This window comes from Phyllostomus discolor, chromosome 8, assembly GCF_004126475.2.
Source record: "Phyllostomus discolor isolate MPI-MPIP mPhyDis1 chromosome 8, mPhyDis1.pri.v3, whole genome shotgun sequence".
NCBI classification, from domain to species: domain Eukaryota; kingdom Metazoa; phylum Chordata; class Mammalia; order Chiroptera; family Phyllostomidae; genus Phyllostomus; species Phyllostomus discolor.
Window position 1 is genome coordinate 105,150,487 of NC_040910.2, and position 21,512 is coordinate 105,171,998.

General features: G+C 59.0%; 1 protein-coding gene across 1 annotated transcript; it reads left to right on the top strand.

Annotated features, from left to right (window-relative positions):
* The first annotated feature begins 884 nt into the window (after window positions 1-884).
* On the top strand, window positions 885-12,439 carry IGFBP4 (insulin like growth factor binding protein 4). Its single transcript, XM_028520403.2, has 4 exons — window positions 885-1,522; window positions 8,183-8,340; window positions 9,127-9,261; window positions 11,174-12,439. Exons 1-4 carry the CDS (start codon window positions 1,174-1,176, stop codon window positions 11,306-11,308), a joined length of 777 nt encoding a protein of 258 aa, XP_028376204.1. The 5' UTR covers window positions 885-1,173; the 3' UTR covers window positions 11,309-12,439.
* The last annotated feature ends 9,073 nt before the right edge of the window (window positions 12,440-21,512 follow it).

Consider the following 21,512-nt stretch of genomic DNA (forward strand, 5'->3'; position numbering starts at 1 on the left):
CAACCCCAAAGAGCACCATTCACTGAATTAGAAAAAGACACCCCTCGCTCAAAACCTTTGACTGCCACCTGCCGGAAAACTGACACGACAGCCATACAAATCTACAATGACTACAAAAGAAAGGGTGCCCCCTGGAGTTGTGCAATGCACAATTTGCAAACCCAGAGTGGCAATCTCCCCTCCCCCCACCCCCCACTCAGGAGTGGGTCTGGGCAGTAAAAGCAAATATCCAGGAAGGAGGAAGAGGCTGGGCACCTCTCTCCCCAGGAGTTCAGTGATTCCACCCCGGGGACGGCAGAGTGGACCCGGACCCACATGAACCTTGGGGAGTCTGGGGTGGGGGGCGGAAAGAGGTTGTGAAGAGAGCCAGCTAACGTCTTACGGTCATGAGGCCCTTCCAGGCCCCTTGTTGGGTGCCTGTACCCCTCCCACCATCCCACCCGACTGGTTGAGACTGGAAGCACTGGGGGAGAGTGGAAAGGGAGACTGGATCCGCGGAGCCAGGAGTTGGGGCTCGAAGGTTGCGCTCTCAGCTGGGGGACTAGGGGCCGCCTTTGTGGGTCAGGGATGAATCCTCCAAGGTCGGGGGAGGGGGCCAAGGGGTAGCCTCTTTGCTTCCCCATCCCCTTCTCTCCCCTCCCGGGATCCGGTTCAGAAGCGCTCTCGGCGCCTGTCTGGGCTTCCAAACTGCGCCGCTTCCCTCTCGGGCAGAAAAGGACTTTCAGATGTTGCAGCGGCGGCGGCGGCCGCGACTCAGGACAGAGCCCCCTCCCCCTAACGGTCGCGTCTCCCTCTCCCCCTCGCCCTCCCCCACCCTACCCGGTTCCCCCACCTCTAGGAAGGCGCTGGGGGTGTGGCCAGGGGCCGGTATAAAGACCGGAGGAGCCCGTCCGGGGCAGCCACTCAGCCCCCTTCCCCTCGCTGCCCGCTGCTCGGGCCGGGCCGAGGATGCAGCGCAGCGCCTCGGTGGCTAGGCTCGCTCCCCTCCAGCCCGCTTGCTAACTTCCCCGGCTGCGTCTCTGCCCGCCAGCGGGGCCGCCCCGTCTCCCCGCGCTCTCCCGGTCGGGTCCTTCAGGCGCGCGGGGCGCAGCATCCGTGTGCCCCCCTGCTGCCAGTCCGCGTGCCCGCGCTCCCCGTCCGCACCCTGTGCTAGCGCTCCGTCAGCACCCGATCATGCTGCCTATCTGCCTCGTGGCCGCCCTGCTGCTGGCCGCCGGGCCCGGGCCGAGCCTGGGAGACGAAGCCATCCACTGCCCGCCCTGCTCCGAGGAGAAGCTGGCGCGCTGCCGCCCCCCCGTGGGCTGCGAGGAGCTGGTGCGCGAGCCCGGCTGCGGCTGTTGCGCCACTTGCGCCCTGGGCAAGGGGATGCCCTGCGGGGTGTACACCCCCCGCTGCGGCTCGGGCCTGCGCTGCTACCCACCCCCAGGGGTGGAGAAGCCCCTGCACACGCTGATGCACGGGCAGGGCGTGTGCATGGAGCTGGCGGAAATCGAGGCCATCCAGGAAAGCATGCAGCCCTCTGGTAAGGTGTCTCTGCCCTTGCACGCCCTCCCTGGTGTGCGCCCCTCCCAGAAACCCCTTCCCCCCAATCCGGCTGGCCTGGAAGGCCCTTGAAAATCCCCTGTGAGTGTGGGAGAAGGCAGGTACGTGGCAGGGCTCTATTGGCACGGGGCAGGCTCAGCTAAGGAAACTGCTATGGAGTCCCTAACAGCCTGTTGCCACCATCGAGGAGGACTTTTCCCCCTCCCTCCATATCAAACCTCCGAAGGATGCCTACTGGGGAAGAGTAGTCTTGGCTGCTGGTGCAAGAGTGGAAACTTAAGTGCCCTGGCCCAGCCCACAGCCTGCATGCAAGTGAGCCAGAGAACTGGAGGGTGGGGGTGGGGGTGGGCTTTCTGTGCCGGAGGACCTACAGGTGAAATGCCAAAGGTCTGAGAAGCCAGAGCTTGGACTTTTGACACTGAGGTGGGTGGAGTGGGACACACAGATCAGAGGGGCTTTGGTGGTGAGGGGCGTGGGAGTTGCCCTTCCCACAGCCCCAGGCCAGCTCGCCTAGCTGTTGGGAGAGGTGCTGGGAAGACAGGGGTCTCCCTGCCAGGTCTGGGCACACCCTCCTGCCCTGGAACGCCGGCATCCTGCTCTTTTCTCTTGGCAGGTGCCACGTGAGGTGGCAGAGGGAAGTCGGCCGCCAGCCGGGGGCTGCAGAACCCCGACGGGCGTGAGCTAGGGAGCAGGGGAGAGACAGAGAAAGGCGGGCTTAGAAAGCCCTTTGCCTGGCACTTTCTCTCTTTCCGTTTCTCGGTGAGCCTCTCAGTGGCTCCTTCTAATCTTTCTCAGTCTCTTTCCTTCTTTCTCTTTTTCTTTGTTCTTCCCTGCTGTGTCTTTCAACCTCCAGTTCCACTAACAGCATTCTTGAGTTCCTGTTTCCTCTGTACCTTCTGCTGGGTATCGGTGGCTTTCTCTTTCTCTCGCCTAGTCCCTTTTTCTGTTTCCCGTTGCCCTGCGTCTCGCACTGGCATTGCGGTCTCCTTCTGTTGCTCCTTCTCTCTGCGTGTCACTGTTGCTCTCTCTGTCTTTGTTCCCGTCTTTCTGTTACTTTTGGAATCTCTCTCTTTGCTTGCCTTCCTGTGTGCCTGCCTCTGTTTCTTGTTCCCTCTCTGACTCTGTTTAGCTCTCCCCATGCCTGTGTGTCTGTCTGTTTCTTTTCCTGGTGCTTGAAGCTTCCATTGTTGCAGTCCGGATGCTGGGACTCTGGCCCCAAGCTTCCTGCCCTGGGTCCCAGACCGCTCCACTTCCTCAATCCTCTGCAGCTTGTTAGCTGGAGGAGAGCAGGATGCAGGGAAAACAGGAAGGAGGTGGACTCCAGGGGTCTGGGCTCCAGGCCTCTCTCTGCCCTTCCTGCCCCTGGGCAATGAGAGATGGGTCAGCAGAAAACATTCTAGGAGAAGTGCCAGCCTGGCACCCGGCACATCGGGGAAGGGGGGGGGGTCCTCAGGGATTAAGTTGGTGATCCTGGGGGCAGAGATGCCAGTGCCAGTGGGAGAGGAGGGGGTCCTGGTACCAGACCAGACTGGGAGTGAGAGCTGAATCCTTGGGCTCCCTGTGTGTAACAGGACCACATTCTCTTTGCATCTCCCTCCTCCACTGGCCAGCAGGTATCTGGCACCAGACTAGTATGGCTGGTGGCCTCCTCCTCCCTCACTGACTTGAACATGGGCCGAAGAGCCTGCAGAGATTCTTGGGCACCCATTTTTCCTTGCTGGGTAGGACACCCCATCCTGTAGTGGAGAAAAATCTGTTTCCCTAGGAGCTTTGAGGCGGGGGACATGAAAAGTTTGTGATTATCCTGTGCATATCCTGCAAACCAGCCTCCAAAGGCGGCTTTAGGTCCCCTTTGGATCCCAGGGCCCCAGTCTCTAACGCCCCTCACCCTTTCTTCCTTGCCTGCCCCCCTACCCATGCAGTGCGTACACTCTTTGCAGAGGGAAAGGTGAAGTCTGGAGGACCCTGGGAAAACGAAGTTTCTTCTTGGCAAGCCGTGTCCCTGACTTCTTAACTCCCAGTCATCACAGAAGTATCCCCTGTTGCAGTGTGGGTCGCACTGCACCACGTGAAAGGTGCCCCCTAGAGTTGTGCAGCAGCCCTGCAAGGTTTCTAGTGAGCCAAGGTGTCCAGGGCTTGGCCCCTATCCCCATGATTCTCTGTAGCCTCTCACTGTCAGTAGGCCACTGTCCCTCCTGCGTCCCAAGGCTTGGGGACCTAAGCCTCTTCTTTCCACCTCTTCCTCTTAGGCTGAGCTTCAGCAGGTGACAGGGGAGGACAGCCACTTGGCATAGCCCCTCCCCTGAACAGCTGTGGTCCAGCTGCTACTATTTGCATCAGGGGCAGGTCTCCCCCTTCCACCTGCAGGCGCCCCCACCTGCCTGTTCCGGCTTTCTGAGCCAGGGCAAGCTGCGGACTAACACCACTCAGGCCACCAGAAGGGGGGTGGGACAGGACATGGACTTCAGAAGTCCACAGTTCTGCGTAAGCGTATTGACTCTCGATTCACGGAACCTGGGGGAGTGGACGGTGGCACCAGCGTTTGGACTGGGGGGTTCCTAAACTGTGCTCTGGGGCCCTCTGGGACAGGGTTAGGGCACACGCATGCCGGGTTAATTTTTAGTTAACACAGCAAATACTGTCCTCCCTACTTCAGTACTGGGAATCCAGTTATGTCATGGGAACAGGGCCTTCCCAGAAATTCTGTGCCTTGGGGGCAGGGGGGAAGGAGGAGCATAGCTGCTTAACATTTTTCTTTAGCATTGGCGAAGCCAGAATTATTGGTGCCTCCAGTATCAGGAGTCTTTCCATTTAAAGTCATAGGAGCCGCAGGGACAAGCCTCTCCTTCTCCCCCTCCACCCGGCCTACAACGGGACGTGCCTCCCCGAGGTGGGGTCTGGCACGCAGTCAGAGCTCAATAAATTGGAGTGATGATGAGGATGGTGATGAAGAGGAAGCTGGATGGTTTTAACTTGAAGATTAAATCCTCCTCTGACGCTGGGACTTCGGGGGACAGTAGGGCAAGTGCACAAAGCTGGGGGACATTCAGAGAGTTTCCAGGGCTAGGGTAGACTTTGGTGCCTTTTCCTGCTGTAAACATGGGGAGGACGAGCCGGCTGTCTTTCTCTGACTCTTGAGGCCAGCAGTATGTCACAATAGTGAGGGGACATCCTTGCACCAGAACCCAAAGAAAGGGCCCTGTGCCTGCCGCGGTGGCCTTGACTTCAGCCAGCGTCCAGGGGAAGAAGGAAAAGGCCTTTCTTCTAGGGCAGGTGGGTGACTTGCCAGGTCACGGCTGAACCCCACCCACCTCACAGCCTCACCCTGGGTGTCTTGAGTGGGGCGGGGGCTGGAGTTGAGGAGAAATCATGGGGATGAAATCAGGCAGCAAGAAAGAGGAAATTCTCTAGCTTTGACCATGAACTTTGCAGGCAGTAGTGCCAAAGCTGTGAGGCCTCTTCTTTCTCTGGGTGCCTTCCCTTGTTACTGGAACACAGACCAAGGTTTCCAGCGTGTCCATATGTCAGTGGCCTGGGGCCGCAGGAGATGACCTAGCCTACTTTGGAAGCCCCGCCTCCCAAACAAGCCCTTTGGAATTCAGGAGGTCAGACCTTTCAGGGGGCCAGATCTGACTCCAGCTCCTGCTCAGAGGGGACCCCACCAGGATCGGGGCTTTCCAGAGGGCACTGCCTCTGTGAGCAGCGCCGGGTGGCTGGGGTTCCTGTGTTAGCAGGGACATAGCAAGTATTTAACAAGCTTTTCAGAGACGTAGGCTGTGGCCCTCACCCTTCCAGACCCAGTGCCTAGGGTGATCCTGGGCTGGGTCCTCAGTGTGCTGGTCAGCAAGGCCGGGCGAGGAAAAGTTACAGATTAAACAGCAAGTCAACAAGCTAGGGTCCGGTCAGTGCGCCCGCCCCAGGTCGGTGTCTCTGCCCAGGGCCGGGTCAGAGGGCCTGAGCGCGTGTGGGCGTGCCCTGGTGTGCGAGTGTGGTCTGGACACGTGACTGTTTGTGTATGTTTGTGGTTCTTGAGTCCCGGCCCCTCTGTGTCTGGGGGCCAGCGTGGGTACACTCTGCATGCCTGTGTCCCCGTGAGCGTTAGGAGGGGGCTGGTCTCCCCGTGGTGGTGTGCTCTTCTCCTCTGATCATACACACACGCTGGGCAGTGGGGGGACCCAGAAGGGGAGACCAGCCGTACTGTCTGCCCATCTTCCCCCGGGGACCTCCTCTGCGTGACGGGGGGGCCCCACCAGCACCAGAACGTAAGCTGTGCTTCCAGGCTCCACGCAGCCCCAGGTTTCAGGGAAGGGACCTCATTGCCATTCTTAATGGTACCTCTTCGATGAAAGGATAGACATTTCCAATGTTCATCAATAATCCTTCGAGCGGGAGTCCTTTGCGGACTTCTGCTCACGGGACTTCAACATCGGAAAAGCCTGTTTGCGCTGGACTTCTACTGCAGGTCTCTGTCCCTCTTGAGGCTTCCACCCCCGGGACGCCCCACACCTCCAGGCCTCGGGGCTCCCTGCCCCCCCCCAGGCAGCCCCATTCCTTAGAGAGCTCCTCCTTCCTCCTCGAGCCTGAGAACGCTCCGCCCACCTACCGAGAGGAGTGAGCCTCATCGCAGAGGGGCACTTTCCCTTATGGTCACGGGAGGAGCGCGCCCCCGAGGAAAGACAGCAGAGCGCTCCCAGGTGGGAAGGGTGTGCCTCGAGTGGGTGTAAAAAACGACACCATGGGGGTCCCTGTAACCCCCGTCAGCCTTTCCCAGGTCAAGAGGGGGGCCTTTGTTTCCATCGCAGCCCAGCCCCTGCTGTCCCAGGATCTGGCTCCAGTTCTTTTGGGTCTTCCGTGTCCCTTTTCTCTTCATTCCCCCCGCTCCAGCCGACGGCCCCGAAACGCGGGGACCCCATCCACAAGTCTCGTGGCTTTGTGCGAGGTGGACGCGGAGGGGCGGTCCCCGGCCAGTCCAGGCCTTTTGGGCCGGAAGGGCTCCTTAGGAGAGTCTTCAGGGGAGAGCCTGGGCCTGAGGCCTTTCCTCTGGTTCCCGATGGAGGGCCCAGCGCCGATCTTCTGCGGCCCCCACGGCCCAGTGCTGCTCCTCTGGAATGACCCTTCCCTTCTGGGGCATCCCTGTCAGCTGGGGGTCCCACTCCAGTGTGTTCTCCTGGGTTGACCTTCAGGGACTCGATGCCAACCCTAAGTCAGGAGTCCCCTCTGCGCTGTCCTCCTTGGGAGGTTAAAAATGCCAAAGGTTGGGGTCTATTTCTCAGCCCCATTTATTCCTTCCCTCTGATTTTTCTAAGCCAGCCCTTCACTCGTGACAAAGCCTTCTTCCCATCCTGGGTGACTCAATTTTATAAATAACCTTTGGTGTGAAATCTTGACATAGACTTTCTGAGGGTCTTGAGTCTTCCTTGCCTGGTTTTCCTTTATCCATATGCTTCTCCCCACACCCCCAGGACTAGGAGAATAAAAAGAGAACTAACCTCCCCCCCGCCCCCCTCCCCGCCACCCCAACCTCACTTAGGCTGGGCCGAAAAATACCATTTGACCTAGAGGCAGCTCTGGGACCGCTGCCATGCTTGGAGGAACCTGCTAACTCCTCAGGAAAAAAATCCTGACGCAAACCAGATGTGACCTTCTGACGGGCTGCCAACATCTGGAATGCTGGCAGGGGCTTTGCACTCGGCCCGCCGTGTGCTGCCAGGCCCGAGCGCCGGGGAGGTGGTGCGGGTCTGTGGAGAGGTCCTGCAGCCTTTTCCCCAGCTCGGCCCTGCGTTCCGGTTTTGGCTGCCTGGAGAGAGAAGCAGCACTTACAACTGGGTTTTCCTTGAGTTCAGATAGAGTCTTTGGGAGATCCCAGGGAGGGGGTGCAGGTCCAGCCTTGGCAACCCCATCTCCGGATCACCACTGCCCTGGGCGACAGACGTGGGCTTTGGGTGGGGTCTGGAGTCTAAGGGTAGGGGGCAGAAGGGATGTGGAAGGTGTTCTCTTGGTCCCGGGGCCGCAGAGAGCATTACACAAGTGCATACGGACATACTGCACTTCCGCACACAGGCACGCACCCCCACTCCCACTATTTTCTCCTGTCCAGCCAAGGGGGAGAGTCTGTTGGGTCAGATTTCTCATCCCTCATGGAAACTTTGATTCTGGCCATTTGGAAGAGGGTGAGCAGAGCTGACAGCCGGAGGATCCCCTGGCCAGCTCCGCCAGATGCTGAAAAGAGCAGGAAAGGAGACAGGAAGAGAGAGCAGACGGAGAGGGGGATGGTGGGAGGAGCTGAGTGGAGGGAGGCAAGACCCAGTAGGGGCCCCCCTGCCTGCCTCAGACCTCCTTGCAGGGACCAGGGGACCGTCCTGCTGTCCGGGCAGCTGTAGCTGGTGACTCATCTGAGGGCTGGCTTGGGTGGGATGAGGGACGAGTCAAGGACTTGAAGCGGAATATAATACTCTCCTGAGGAGATCCAGGGGTGTGGGAAAGAGACAGGGCGCTGCTTTGGCTTGTTCCTGTCCCCAGACCCTCCCCCGCCCCCGTTCTTCCCCAGAGCCAGGCTGGAGCACCCCCAAGAAGGAGGCAGGTGGTGTGCTGCCCTGTCCTTTCTCGGTGCTGACCTCTCCTCGTTGTGTCCTGCCTGCAGACAAGGATGAGGACGACCACCCCAACAACAGCTTCAGCCCCTGCGGTGCCCATGACCGCAGATGCCTGCAGAAGCACTTTGCCAAAATTCGAGACCGGAGCAACAGTGGGGGCAAGATGAAGGTCATTGGGATGCCCCGGGAGGAAGCCCGGCCTATGGTGAGGACCTCTGACTTCCAGTGTACACGTTCACAGGCACACACACACACCAGCCCACCACCACTGTCACCACCACCACCACCAGGACTGTGTTTACACAGTAGACATGCGTTGGGTGCCTACGGTGTACAAGGGGCACTGGGTGTCATCATCAGGACCCAGACAGCCCTCATTCCTGTCCTTAAACTTCCATCCCTGCTCAGCCGTTCCCTGCACTGGTACAGCTGAGGTGGTGGTTCAGCACTGAAATGCTTCTGCACTGGCTGGTAAAAATCATGGTTCCCCAGGCCTCCTGATGTTTCTTGGCCCTTCTCTTAGGTTCCCCACCCCAGACCTTCTCAGTCTCTAAAGGGTTAATGCTGGCCATCTCAGGGGCCTTGGGACCCGGCCCCAGGGTCTGGCAAATGTCCTTCCCGATGGGTGGCTCTGATGGCTCTGGGCCTGGGTCTTGCGCGATGTGGGTCGCATGACTTCATTCATGCCTCCCCCTCAGGAACCGTCCCCTGCAAGTCCTTCCCCATAGGCTTCCACAGCTCCTTTCCCATAGGGGGCCTTCCCTTCACACCTCTCCTTGCTAGAAGTTCTCTGGCCCAAGATCCTGTCTTCAGTGTCCTTTGCTGTTTCCACCACTGTCCCTGGAACCCAAGCCACGCCCTTCGCCTCACTGCCCAGCCTCCGGGCCCTGACCCTCCTTTAGGCCTTCAGTCCCGAGATAAGACTGCCCCAGCCCCGGTTCTCCTGCCCCTCTCCCCTCCTGCTAAGAGCTCTGCCCTCCCTGCCCTTCAGCCCCAGGGCTCCTGCCAGAGTGAGCTGCACCGGGCCCTGGAGCGGCTGGCCGCCTCGCAGGGCCGCACCCATGAGGACCTCTACATCATCCCCATCCCCAACTGCGACCGCAACGGCAACTTCCACCCCAAGCAGGTGGGTCTCCGTCTCCCTGTCTCCCTCCTGCTGGGCCCTGGCCTCGGCTCCAGGGGCACTCGACAGGCTCGGCTGGGGATCGAGGTCTCAGGGAACGGGAGGCTCCCTGACCGTGCCCAAACCCAGGACCCACCCCGAACCCTCCCCCCCAGCCTTTGGGCCTCAGCTCATTTTGCCCACCTCACTCGTTTTGGAAATGAGGAGACTGAGGCTCAAAATCGCAGGATGAGTTAGTGGCGGGCCGACCATCTTGGCTGCGAGTGCAGCATTATGTTCATCACCTTGTTTCAGCGTCTGTGGCGCTCACCTCCCGTTCCCACCAGCCCTGCTTCCCAGCACTTCCTCACTCACCCTGTCCCTTGCAGGGGTGGCCCTCCTCTGTCCTGGCGTGTCCCTGTCCGTCTCACCTGGAAACGGAGGGACTAAGTCATGAGGGGTTCAGGGGGAAACAGCCTGCCCCTGCCCCTGCCCAAGGGGAGCAGCCAAGCCTCCTGGGGCGCAGCCACGATGGAGGGGACACCAGCCCTGACAGCCGGAGACGGGGGCTTGGCCGGGAGCAGAAGGAGGAGGTGGGCAGGAGGGAGCACAGCAATGTAGAAACCTTTGTGCACCTGCCCACCTTGGAACATGGCTTCCTCCAACAAGCCCCTGGGAAGCTGGGATGTTCGAGAAGGCTGGCCTGCTCCAGCCTCGCTCTGGCCTGTCCGAGCTGGCCCCACACGGAAGGGTGGCATGTCTGGACAGGGCCCTGGGGTGTCCCATGTTGGGTGTTGCCTGGATCTCCTTCTGCAGCTCCTTGTGGGCATAGACACCCGTTCTCACACTTCACCCTGGACAGGCAGACCCACATACTTCACCCTGGACAGGCAGACCCACAGAGTGGCTTTTGGCGGCACGGGCCTCGCCGGCAGGAGAGAGGCTGCCCCCGGGTCAGCAGGCCCCGGGATGGCATCGGGGTGTTGCGAGTGGTGTGCAGGGAGCGAGGGGTCCGAGAGGGCCCCCCACACTGGTGCCAATCCTTCCTCCCACCTTTCTCCCAGCACTAACTTTGTTTTTATTTTTGTCCCAAGTTTTAAAGTACTTTTCCCCTAAACAAATTATATCCTTTGTTAGAGAAGTTTCAGGTTTACAGGAAATTGAGCAGGAAGCATGGAGTTCTCATCTACTCCCCACCCCCAGTTCTCCCTACTGACACCTTGTGTTCGTTACAGTTGAGGAACTAATACTGAGATACGTTATTATTAATTAACGTCCATAGTTTACATTAGGGTTCACTCTACATGTTGAAAACCCTTTGTGTTCTATGGGTTTTCTTTCCCCCGTTTTTTTCCTACTGAAAGTTCTGACACTTGACCCCTGACCCCCAGAGCAGCCCAGACCCTTGAGACAAGCTCACCACAGCTCTAACCCTGGCTCTGGAACCCACCTTTGCCCCTGCCCTTCCCCTCCCCTCTCCATCTAATCCTGACCCAAACTGGGGCCCGTCTGCTTCAGTTGTTCTGACTTTGACCTCTGTCTTTCTCCCAGTTCTATTTCTGACCTGGGTAAGCCTCACCCAACTCAAGTTTTAGTTTTAATTCCCAATCAACTGTACTTCCTAACCTTAACTTCAGCTTGCATCCTGCCGTGAACCATAATTTCATTCTTAAAGTCCCGACGCGTTGAGAACACACTCAAAACCTCTCCCACCTGCTCCTTAGCCTTTCAAATCCAGCCTCCCCTCCGGGTAGGCTATCGGCCTTTCTCCGGGCCGTGGCCGAGTTCCTCTCTACCGCAGTGAGCTCCGGGGATTTGTGCTCATCGGAGAGTCTCCGCCCTCGGAGGCCCTCTGGAGCAGTGGTCTGACGGGGGGCTGGGCTGGGGTCGGGGCCGGCTGCCTGGTCACTGACCTCTCACGCCCTCGTCTTGACAGTGCCACCCCGCCCTGGACGGGCAGCGCGGCAAGTGCTGGTGCGTGGACCGGAAGACAGGAGTGAGGCTGTCAGGGGACCTGGAGCCCAATGGGGAGCTGGACTGCCACCAGTTGGCTGACAGCTTCCATGAGTGAGCCCTACCAGCAGGCAGGGGGCTCTGTGCCCCCTGCTACCCCTTCCCCTGGAGGCTGCGGAGCTGACGGGGAGCCTGGGCCCAAGTCCTGGCTCTGCCTCTGGCCCAGGAGTTTCCATCAGGATGTGTGTGTGTGTGTGTGTTTATGAGCATGGGTGTGCCCTTGGGGTGAGCTGGAGCCTAGGGTGTCCCCTTTGGGCTTAGACAGCCTGAGAGTGGCAGTGGGGAGCCCTGGTGTAGTTCCACATTGATCCTGGATTCATTCATTCATTCATTCATTCAGCCATCTAAAAACATGTATTGACTACATATCATATGCCAGCTCTGGTTTTCAGCCCTGGGGGCTCTTAGTCTGACTTCCTCTGACTTGGGCACGAGGGGCCGCGTCCTGTACAGGGAGCACAGGTCTGTGGGAGGAGTCCCATTCCTGTCCTCAGAGGAGGAGAGTAGACATGTACCTTGACTTTTGTCCCTCCCCTCGATCTAGTCATGGGGTGGAGGCCATGGGAAGGTGTGGGGTAGCGGGTGGCTCCGTGGTCAGGAGAGCGGACCCACTCCCAAAGCCAAGGGCTGCCGGGCCGGGCTCCTCTTCTCTTCCTGCGGAGACACGCCTACTCTTGGGTCAGGTGTAGTACCATCCGCTTTATTGCCTGGTAACCGAGTCCCTGCTTGTGGAGCAAGGAAGAGAGGGCCAGAGGAGGGCCCGCAGGACAGGGGGCTGGGCGGTGGGGCCGGGTCTGAGCGGTCACGGGGAGAGAGGGAGGAGTGTGTGATGGGACTGCGTGTGCCTGATGGAGAGGAGGACCAGCACCTTGGGGTCCGGGGATGGGGCTTGCCTGGGGCCCTGCTTCCTTCCACTTGGGGTCAGAGGTCACCAGGATGGAGTCACCGGGACGACTCTGTCCTTCAGTGGCTGACAGCCTGCGTGGCTCTGCCTCCCGCTCCACACCAGCTCCCCCTGCACCTCCCTCCCCTTCACACCGCCCCCTGGGCATCTTCTGGCCCCGCTGGATGGACGAAGACTTAAGGACCTACCAGTCGGCCAGAATGTCTTGTCTTTCTTTCTTCCTTCCTTTCTTTTTTTTTTTTTTTTAACAAAACAGAACAAAACAAAATAAAAAATGCTAGACAATATGTTTCATTGACTTATTTACAATTAGAGGTGGGGGTGCACTGGGTGTGGGGCGGCCTCTCCTGCATGGTAGAAGGGCTACTGACGGTCAGTCAGTGCCCCCGCCTCTCCCTGTGGCCTCTTCCTAAGGGGCCTCCCTGTCCCCAGAGTCTGCGCTGTCTGTGTTCAGACTCCGGGTGGGGAAATGATGACTTCCAAAAGGAGGGAGCCAGGACAGCCCCGCTGGGCCACAGCTATTTCTGGGATCAGCTGGTGTGTGGACCTGGGGCATTTCCTGGGGCATGAGGCAGATCGGGTTTGCATCTGGATTTCATTTATCAATTTAGTGGCGGTGAGGGGGAGGCGCTGCCCTGAAGCCCGGGAAAGGGGGTAAACGTTCCACCACATTCCACAGCGCTGCCTGCCTGCATTCCTGATGGGGGTTGTGCTGGGATTTGATTCTGAGGGGTTGAGAGTGGGGGCATCTTTGATCTTGCTGCCCTGGCACATCAGGCTGTGGGCTTTTGGTGGCAGCCCCGTAATTGTGCCCATGGGGTATGATTGGATTCCTGGTCCCTTCCCAACGCCCCCTTCACCTCTGTGCCAGGCACTCATTTCTTGGGTGGGGGTCTCTTTCTGGGAGGTCGAGGGCAGCCTGGAGACTGGGCTGCTGCACCCCGGGGCAGCCTCCCGGTTTCCCAGCCCCTCCCCAGCCCCAGAGGCACTCCCAGGCCTCTCGATTTCACCCGCCTCTGGGGTGCTGGCACCCGTGCCGTCTGCATGTTGAGTCTGGGGCTGCAATCTTCACTCAGCTCTAGCACAGCCGTCTAGTCTCCCCGGGGCACCATGGATCCACTGCCAGCAGCAGGAGATAAAGAACAAAGTGACCCCAAGCATTGCGCTCTCAGCCCCCCTGACCACACTTGAGAGAGTCCCCTACTTCTGGGGCCGGGGCCAAGGCATGTTGGGGTAGGAGGCTGGGTGTCGGCGGCTGATTACACTTGAGGTCCCTAAGCCAAATGCAGGAAAAGTATCTCTTTAGACCCCTAAACCATCTCTTTAAATGCTCTAGCAGCCTCGCACCCTCGGCAGTGGGGACTAGGAGGCTCCTTTCTTTCATGGGCCTTCAGAAAGAGCAGGGTCTGTTTAGGCAGCAGTTGCACAAATGGCCTGGGATGTGCCTTTGACATACGTCTATTTATGGTGCATGTGTGTGTGTGCTCACGCGTGTGTGACTATAACAAAGCGATACCTTAAGTGTGGGCTTTTACAGGACACGTATCCCCGGTCTGGGTGTGTGCAGATGAGTGTGTTTGTGTGGTGTGTCTGCATGAACCTGACTGTGACTGTGTGTGAGGCGAGGAGGGAGGGGATAAGAGATTCAGAGTATGTACTCGCCTCCCTGCTGTGAACGAGTGACCCTCGCTCATTAGGTGTCCCCTGCAGGGTTTGTGTGTGTGTGTGGGGGGGCAGCCTAACACCGGAGAACAGAGGACATGCCCTCGGAGGGGAGCGATTTCATATCCCACAGAAGCCCGGCGCTCGCCCCCATGATCTGGAGGCAGGTCCCAGGGGTCTAAAAGGAAGCAAGTAAAAGCAGCTCAGCGTCCATGCGGACACTCTCCGGGGCAAAGGAAACCGTCTCGGGCAGTGTCACCGTGAGGAGAACTGGGCTCCAGAGAAGGCTTGCTGGCCTGGTTTGTACCCCGGCCCTCCCACCTCAGCCTCCAAATACCCTTGACAAGGTCACTCTCATTGCCACGGGGGCACCAGCACCCCCGGCAGAGGTAGAAAGGAGGAGGTGGCAAGGACGTGGGGCCACCAGCCCTGGGTGAACTTAGAACCAGAGCCCTGAGTGCTGTGCCCTGCCTCCCCCCAAAACGTGATTCCCCCCTGCTGTGGCTAGGGGCAGGGGGGTGGGGGGCAGCCCGCCAGCATCTCCTTGCCCACTGGGGCCGATCCACATCAGGCATTTGGTTTCCATTTCCCAGCTCGTTAGTGGAGATCAAGCCCTGATGTCTGCTGAGGGTTGGGGGCTGGGCTTTCCATTGGCAAGAACGCCGGGTGGGAGTCGGGAGAAAAAAGTGGAGCCTCGGACGGACGCGAGTATTGGATTCAGGTGGGGGAGTCTCTGGGGCGCTGGCCCGGCCTCCTGGCCCCTCCTCCTCCCGGGGCCCTGAGGTTCCAGTCACTGTCATCCCTTCAGCTCCTTCCAGGAAAAGGCTTCCCGTTCCAACCTCTCTGCCCTCTGGGCCCGATTCCCCCAAGTTGCTCCAGGAATGTTGTGAAGCATGCAGGACTTGGGGCGCCTGCCGGGCCCCACCCCCTACCTCCCACCCCGTCCTGGGGGAGGAATATAACTCCGTGGTAAGTGACCCTGAAACATTCCCAGCCGGAGAAACGCCCCCTGCATTCTCCACGCCTACGGCAATGTCACCTCTGACCCAGAGAAAGGCAAGAAGCCGGGCTGGATGGGGCTGGGAGGCAGGCTGGCAGCCGGAACCCTGGGTGGTCACAGGGAAGAGAGGGGGAGACGGGCCGGGCTATGAGTCCGGGAAGACAGGCAAGGGGGAGGAGGAGTATTGGAAACAGTAAGTGGAGGAGAGACCGTGGGGTACCTTTGGGCACACCCAGTGGGGAGCAGACACCACTCCGGCCAGCCAAGGGTCGAATTAGACCCTCACTGTCAGAGTGACCTGCCCCTCCTACGTCTGAGGCCCCAGGGAGTGGAAGGGGGGTGCTGTACATAATTAGAAATATGCTCTACTGAGCAAGCAGGCACCACGAGGAGCACCCCTCAGCTCACTGCCCCCCTGTTTTCCCCAGCTCTCCTGTGCCCATCCCCACGACCTAGACCCTCGCAGCCAGACCGGGGAGGGGCTGCTGGAGCCTGGGACCAGAAACCCGGGTGGGACTGGCTTCCCTGGCCCTTGCACACTCTCTAAAGTGCAAACAACATATTTTCGCCATGCGATGGTATTTAATTACACAAAAAAACAGAGCCATTAAACTGAAATTAAACTCTTTTTGGAATCACTTAATTCAGGGCATGACAAATTGCTTTCAGTGCAGGCGGCAGTGCGTCCCCCAGGCGGGGATGGCGATTAGCAGCTTCCACGGCTGGCTGGGTCCCCTCTTCTCCTGGCCCCCTCGGCAGCTTTAAATTCCAAAGCTGGGGTCAGAAACTTCTTCATAAAGACCTTCCAAGCCAAGGGGAAGTCAGTCGGTGCATTTGTTTAGGATAGGAATGGGGGTTGGGTAACGACAGAGCCACTGCCCAACCACTTTTAGATGCCCTGGTCCATTGTATCGATGGGGAAGTTGAGGCTCAGAGGCCAAGTTCAACCAGAGCCAGGGTGTGAGAACTCTGGCACTAAGCCATGACCAGGGGGGCCTTTTTTCCTCTTCCAGGTTTGTATCCTTTTACCCTAGGCCCAGAGACAGAGGTTGGGGTTGGGAGGGTGAAGGTTGGGGACCCAGAGCAGGGCCTGGGCGAAGAGGGTGCATTTCTCCAGAACTGGGCTCCCCCCCCCCCCGGTCCGAGGCTGGAGAGGAGCAGGGAAGGCAGCGTGGTGGCCCGGGGGCGTGGGCTGCTGAGGCAGCCTTGACTTCCTCGGCGGCAGCCGGGTGCCCAGACTCGGGAGTCAGACACACCTGGAGTCGCTTGCCAGCTGGGGGAGTTTGGGCAGGTAGGACTTCGCTCCTCTGGAGCCTCAGTTTGCCCAGCTGTCAAATGGGGATGCAAATCCATGGTGCCTGTGAAGACCAGCGGACAGAAGGCGTGGACAGGGCTCGGGTCGCGGTCAGTAAGTGGCATTCAACATCCTTCCCGGGACCTCTGGTTCCCCATTTATAGCAAGGTTCAGCCGGGGCCTGGGGGTTTCTAGAACCTTCGCTCGCTCTGACTCTCCTCTGCCACCATCTCTCCTCTCCACGTCCCTCCTCCCCTCCAGCTTCCCTCCTCTCCCGTGTGGTCTGAACATCTCACTGCGGGCAGAGGTCTGTGGCATGCGCTTAGACCCGTGGGCGAAAAAAGCGGCCACATACCAAAGGCGACAAGCTCAGGGGAGGCCTGCGTGGTGGTGGCCTTACGCACCCAGAGACCTCGAGTGAGCACATGGGATGGTCTGAAAGGAAAACTTTCTAACCAAAAGCAGGTCACGGCGGGCAGTCTTGTGCTGGGCCCGTACTTTTCCCTAATAAAGGTCCGTCTTCACCTTGACCGAGCCTGTCTGTGATCTTTTTTTTTTCACATCCAGGATAACATACTAATAACATACCTTTGGAATATCAAAGTAATTTCCCTTTTCCCTCACAGCACAACCCCCGCACGCACGGGAACAGAGACCACAAACCCCCTCCTCCACTGTTGTTTTTACCGTGCTCGTTGTTAACTGTTAGCTATCCTGCACCCAGAGCTCCTCCCCCTTGGCTTTCTCCCCGCCCCCTAATCTGTAGCCGATGGATTCCACGTAACTCCCTCCATCTCCCCCTTCGATTGTGATGCATAAAGTAAGGTGCAACCCTGCCCTTCTTTGAAGCCGTTTCTCAATCCGTTGAGGTTTTGCTTCCCGGCAATTGTCGTCAGTCAGTTTGGCTCAAAGAAACTACAAAATTCTTACCCGGTGACAGACCACTGACTGGGTAAGAAAAGGCAGGCCCGTGCCCCCTCAGGTCTCCTCGCCTCACCTAGCCTCCTGGTGGCTGTGCGTGAGGTCCGTCTGGGGGGTGAAGGGCGACCCAGTGGGACAGGGGCCATGCTCTGGGGAGGGCTGCGGGGGTGCATGGCGAGGCCGTGGCCTCCTTCCCCCTCGTGCCCTCCGCCATCCGGGAACCTGCTCCCCTGATTGGCACCAGACGGGCCTGCCGTGGTCAGAGGGCTGTCCCAGCAGTCCACTCACTCGGTGTCCTTCCTCAACAGGGGAGAGGGTGGAGGTGGGGGTGCTCTTCCTCCCCCCAATCCACCTTCACGGGGTGCCGGGAAAGAGAGTCCTTTCTCCTCTCCCTGCTCCCCAGGCTATCGGCCTGGGAGCTCTTCTGTTAACCATGGGGGGTGGCGCGGTGATCAGCTGAGTCTGTCACTGAGGCTGGGGGGGCAGCCCTCGACCCAAGGATGACCTCCCCACCCCCACAGCAAAGCTCTGGTGCAGGTTGCCAAGTAGGGGCTGACGGTGCCTGTCCCCTGTCTCCCGGAGTGGCCTCAAGGTCATTCTCCTCACCCCTGGCCTCCTTGGCCTTGGTAGGCAGAGAGGTTCTCGCGCTGGGGGCTGGGGTGGAAGGGCCGGGCCTGGCTGGAGCCAGGCTGAGGCCCAGGGTTCCCGTCATTTCAGGCCTGGCAGCTGCCTGGCTGCAGATGGCTCCCCCGCCAGCCTGGCGGCCAGCACAAATGCTTTGCAGCTGTACCTCGCTCTCTCCGCTTGCCCGGGAGAGTCTGGAGACGGGGAGCCCAGGGGCACGCACGCAGAGCTGGGGCGGGTGGGGGACAGGCCGAGGCAGCTGGTTGCTGAGTGAGAAGGGCAAGGAAACTTGAAGCTCCTGAAACAGTCCCCCCCCCACACGCAGGGGGTGGAGTGTGGGCTTCCCGCGGGAGGGCTGTGCTGGGGGTGGGGTGCCGCTCGCAGAGCCAGGGCCCAGGGTCCGGTGTCTGAGTCTTAGAAACCTCTGAGTTGGAGCAGCGGGGAGGGGAGTGCAGCCTCACCCCCAGCCGGGGTGGGGAGGGGGGGAACTGGACCAGACTGCTCCGGAAATAAATTCAATTTTCCAGCATTGAGGATAATAGAGTCCCCCCACCCCCCAAAAAAAGCATAAGAAAAAAAAAAGCCCAGTTGCCTTTGCTTGAGCTGTTTCCCAACTTCATTTCTCAGCCTTAGTTCAAGGCTTCTCATTCAAAGCGACATGTGACTGCTTGGTCAGGCCAGGCCAGCCTGAACTTTGCTCCCAGGGCCGGTGACCACCCTCACTGCTAAGAGCCCCAGGCAGGCCCAGCCCCGAGCGAGGAGGGTGGGGCTGTGGTAGAAACAAAAGCCTTCCCCAGAAGAGTTTAGGGGTGGGTGAGTCCTAAGTCCCAGGCAACGGGCCCAGAAGGGTTTATATGTAAGCAGACCTTAAAAGTTCTGAAAAATTTTCTTTTGGGTGAGGGAGGTTGCCTTTTAAAAGGGAGGTTGCCTTGTAAACCCCTGCGGGGGACGTTGGTGGGACTCTCATGAGGGGAGACGGCCCTGCAGACTGGGGAGGGGTCAGCTTCCAGTTGTGCTATTTGCAGGTGGTGGCCTTGTAGGGGACGCGGGTGGCCCATGGGGGACTCTGGGCGCTGGTAGGGGAAGCGGGGTCAGCACAACCCAAAGTGGAGGGAAGACCCAGAGTGGGGGAAGAGTAGAGGTTACCCGGAGGGAGATCCCGAATTTCTGGGGTGGGAGGGGGAGGGAGGAAAGGCCACACAGGAAGCTTTGGGGAGAGCAGGGCAAGATCTTGGCTGGGAGAAGGTGTGTGCACTGGGGAGGGGGCTTGTAGAGGTGGGGGGTGGGAGGGTGGAGAGAGAGGGGATGGCTCTAGCTTGGCGGCTGGAAAAGATCACTCCCAAGAAGACCTTTAGAGCCTCTAAAACCTTCTCCAGCTCACCCATTACCCAGATGGGGAACTGAGGCCTAGTGAGCCTGGGCCTTGCTTGCCTGAAGGTTTAAACAAGCCGATGGTAGAAGTGGATTAGAACTCGGGGCAATGTTTGTTTTTTTTTTTTTGCACCATCTCCCTGTGGGACCAAGGTGGGCCTTTGGGCACCCAAAAGGAACGGGATTCCTCAGGCACCAGAAAGGGGAAACTAAGTGATAAGGGCTATCCTTTGGGAGGAAGGAAGGAGGTCCTGATGGAAGATTCCAGGTGGAAGAGGATAAAGGAGGATGTGCCACCTTCCAGGCGGAAAGGGGGAGCGGTGACTTTGTCAACGTCCTGAGCAGCCTGAGGCTGGGGACCGGGGTGGAGTGGGGGGGCCTAATCCCTGATGGGAGAAGAGGGGTTCGGCAGAGACACAGGAAGGCAGGGCAGAGAACCCCATCCCAGTGTGCCTGGAGGAGGCAGGGGACTGGACTTGGTGGCCTCTGGTTTAATAATAGGCTCCAGATGTCTGCCCTCCTTGTTGTCATCACCACCACGGATTTGGGTCCAGGTTGCCTGGGTTCAAGTCTCACTCCGGCACTTACAGTTGGAACCTGGGAAATGCATCACCTAGTCCGCAGTTCCATATCCACCAAACGAGGCTGAAAAATAGTGCTTGTGTGGTGGTGGTGTCAAGATTAAGTGAGATAGCTTCACAGGGCAAAGCTTCTAACAAACACTGCGGCCCGATGTGCGGCAGGCACTGTTATAGGTGTGGGGGCTCGGTGCTGAGCGAGACGAGTCGTTTTTCTCCCGGAGCTCCTGTTCCAGGGCCGCAGGACTTGGTGTTGGAGTTAGGTGCTGGGTGAAAGGCTGACGGAGGTGCTGGGGACTGGACCTGCAACCTTGGTGTATCAGGATGATGCTCTAACCAACTGGGCTACCCGGCCAGGGCCCATAACCTTAATTTTATAGGGTAGGGATATTGTGGTTGAGAAAACTGAGCCTCAAGGTCTAGAGAAGTGATGGATCCCTCTCTCCAGGACACACGCAGGAAATGCCGTGTGAACAGTGAACAGCGAGAAGGTGGCCGTCTGTAACCAAGAGAAAGCTCACACCAGAACCCAGCCATGCGGGCTGCAGGCTGCAGAACCGTGAGAAGGCAAGCGTCTGCGGTTCCAGCCCGTGTAAGCCACCCAGTCCACGGGATTTTGTTACGGCAGCCTGAGCAGACTGGTGCCAGGGGGAGTGGGGGTCTCTGGTCCTGCTCTTTCCCACGTGGTCCTTCCAAGTTCAGAGAGAACCAGGACCCAGGCCTGGATCAAGCAGGCTCCTGCTCCCACCTGTCTTGGAATAAGAGCCCCTCTTCTTAGGCTCCTATGCCTTTCTTGGCCTGAATTACAAGTGCTCACGGCTTTCTCTTCCCATCCCACTTCTCCCCAACCCTGCCTCCTGCCCCACGGTCATATTTCAAAAGCACAAATGTGGTTGCTCACTCCCTGGCCAAAAAGCCTTTGATGTCTCTCCATGACCCACAGGGTGAATTCCAAGCACATTCCCTGCATGGCTGTGCACTGTGCCACCTGCACAACGGCACGCAGTGAGTCCGAGTCCGGCGTCGCTCGTTCACGCATGGGACAAGTCCCCAGTCCCTAGACCTTCTTCTCCGTTGAGCCCATGAGGCTCTCGATGCCTCGGCTCCTGCCTCTTTCCTCTGCTTCCTTTCTCACTCCTTTGGGCACCACACACTTCAGCCCCACTGAACGTGATGCCGTCTCATACCTGTGCGCCCCACACACAAGTTCATTCATCTGCCTGCTCGTCTGAGAATGCCGGGGACACAGAGTGGGCACAGGTCTGGAGTCCTCTTTCTCCGCCAGTTCCTGGCTAGGTGCGTGTGGGCAGGTGAGCCCCATGCACCTCAGTCTTCTGATCTGTAAAGTGGGATTAAGCACGTATGATGTGCCCCGCATTGCCCTCAGGACATGAGATTGCGCCCCCTTTTTGGGAGGCTGAACTCCTGTCCATCCTTGAAGACCCAATTTGAATGACGTCTCCTTGGTAGCATGGCCCTCATGCCTTCCAACTGGGCAAAGTCTGTCTTCCCTGTTTCTGCCCTTCCTGCCAGGCCTGCGTGGCACTTACAAACCTCTGTCATAGCACCGTTGTATTTATGTGGGTTCCTGGCTCACATGAGCAAAGCATGCAGCCAGAAAACAGTTGTTATGTGGATCAAGGTACCAGTCTCTGGGTTGGGGGCCCTTAACCCCCTGCCCTGCCCTGGTCCCAAGCCCCAGGCCTATTGGACGGCATGAGAGTTCAGGGTAGGAGGTCAAGGATGTAGCAGCAGAGGGGAGCACCAGCCTCACCGGGAGGTGGCTGTGGGGCGGTGGTCAGGTGGGGGCATAGGAGTGAGGGTGCTTCAGCCTTCCGGAGGCCACTCTGTAGCCAGAGAGGAGGCAGGGTTGGTTCGTGGGGCACGGTGGTCTGAGTCTCGAATGGC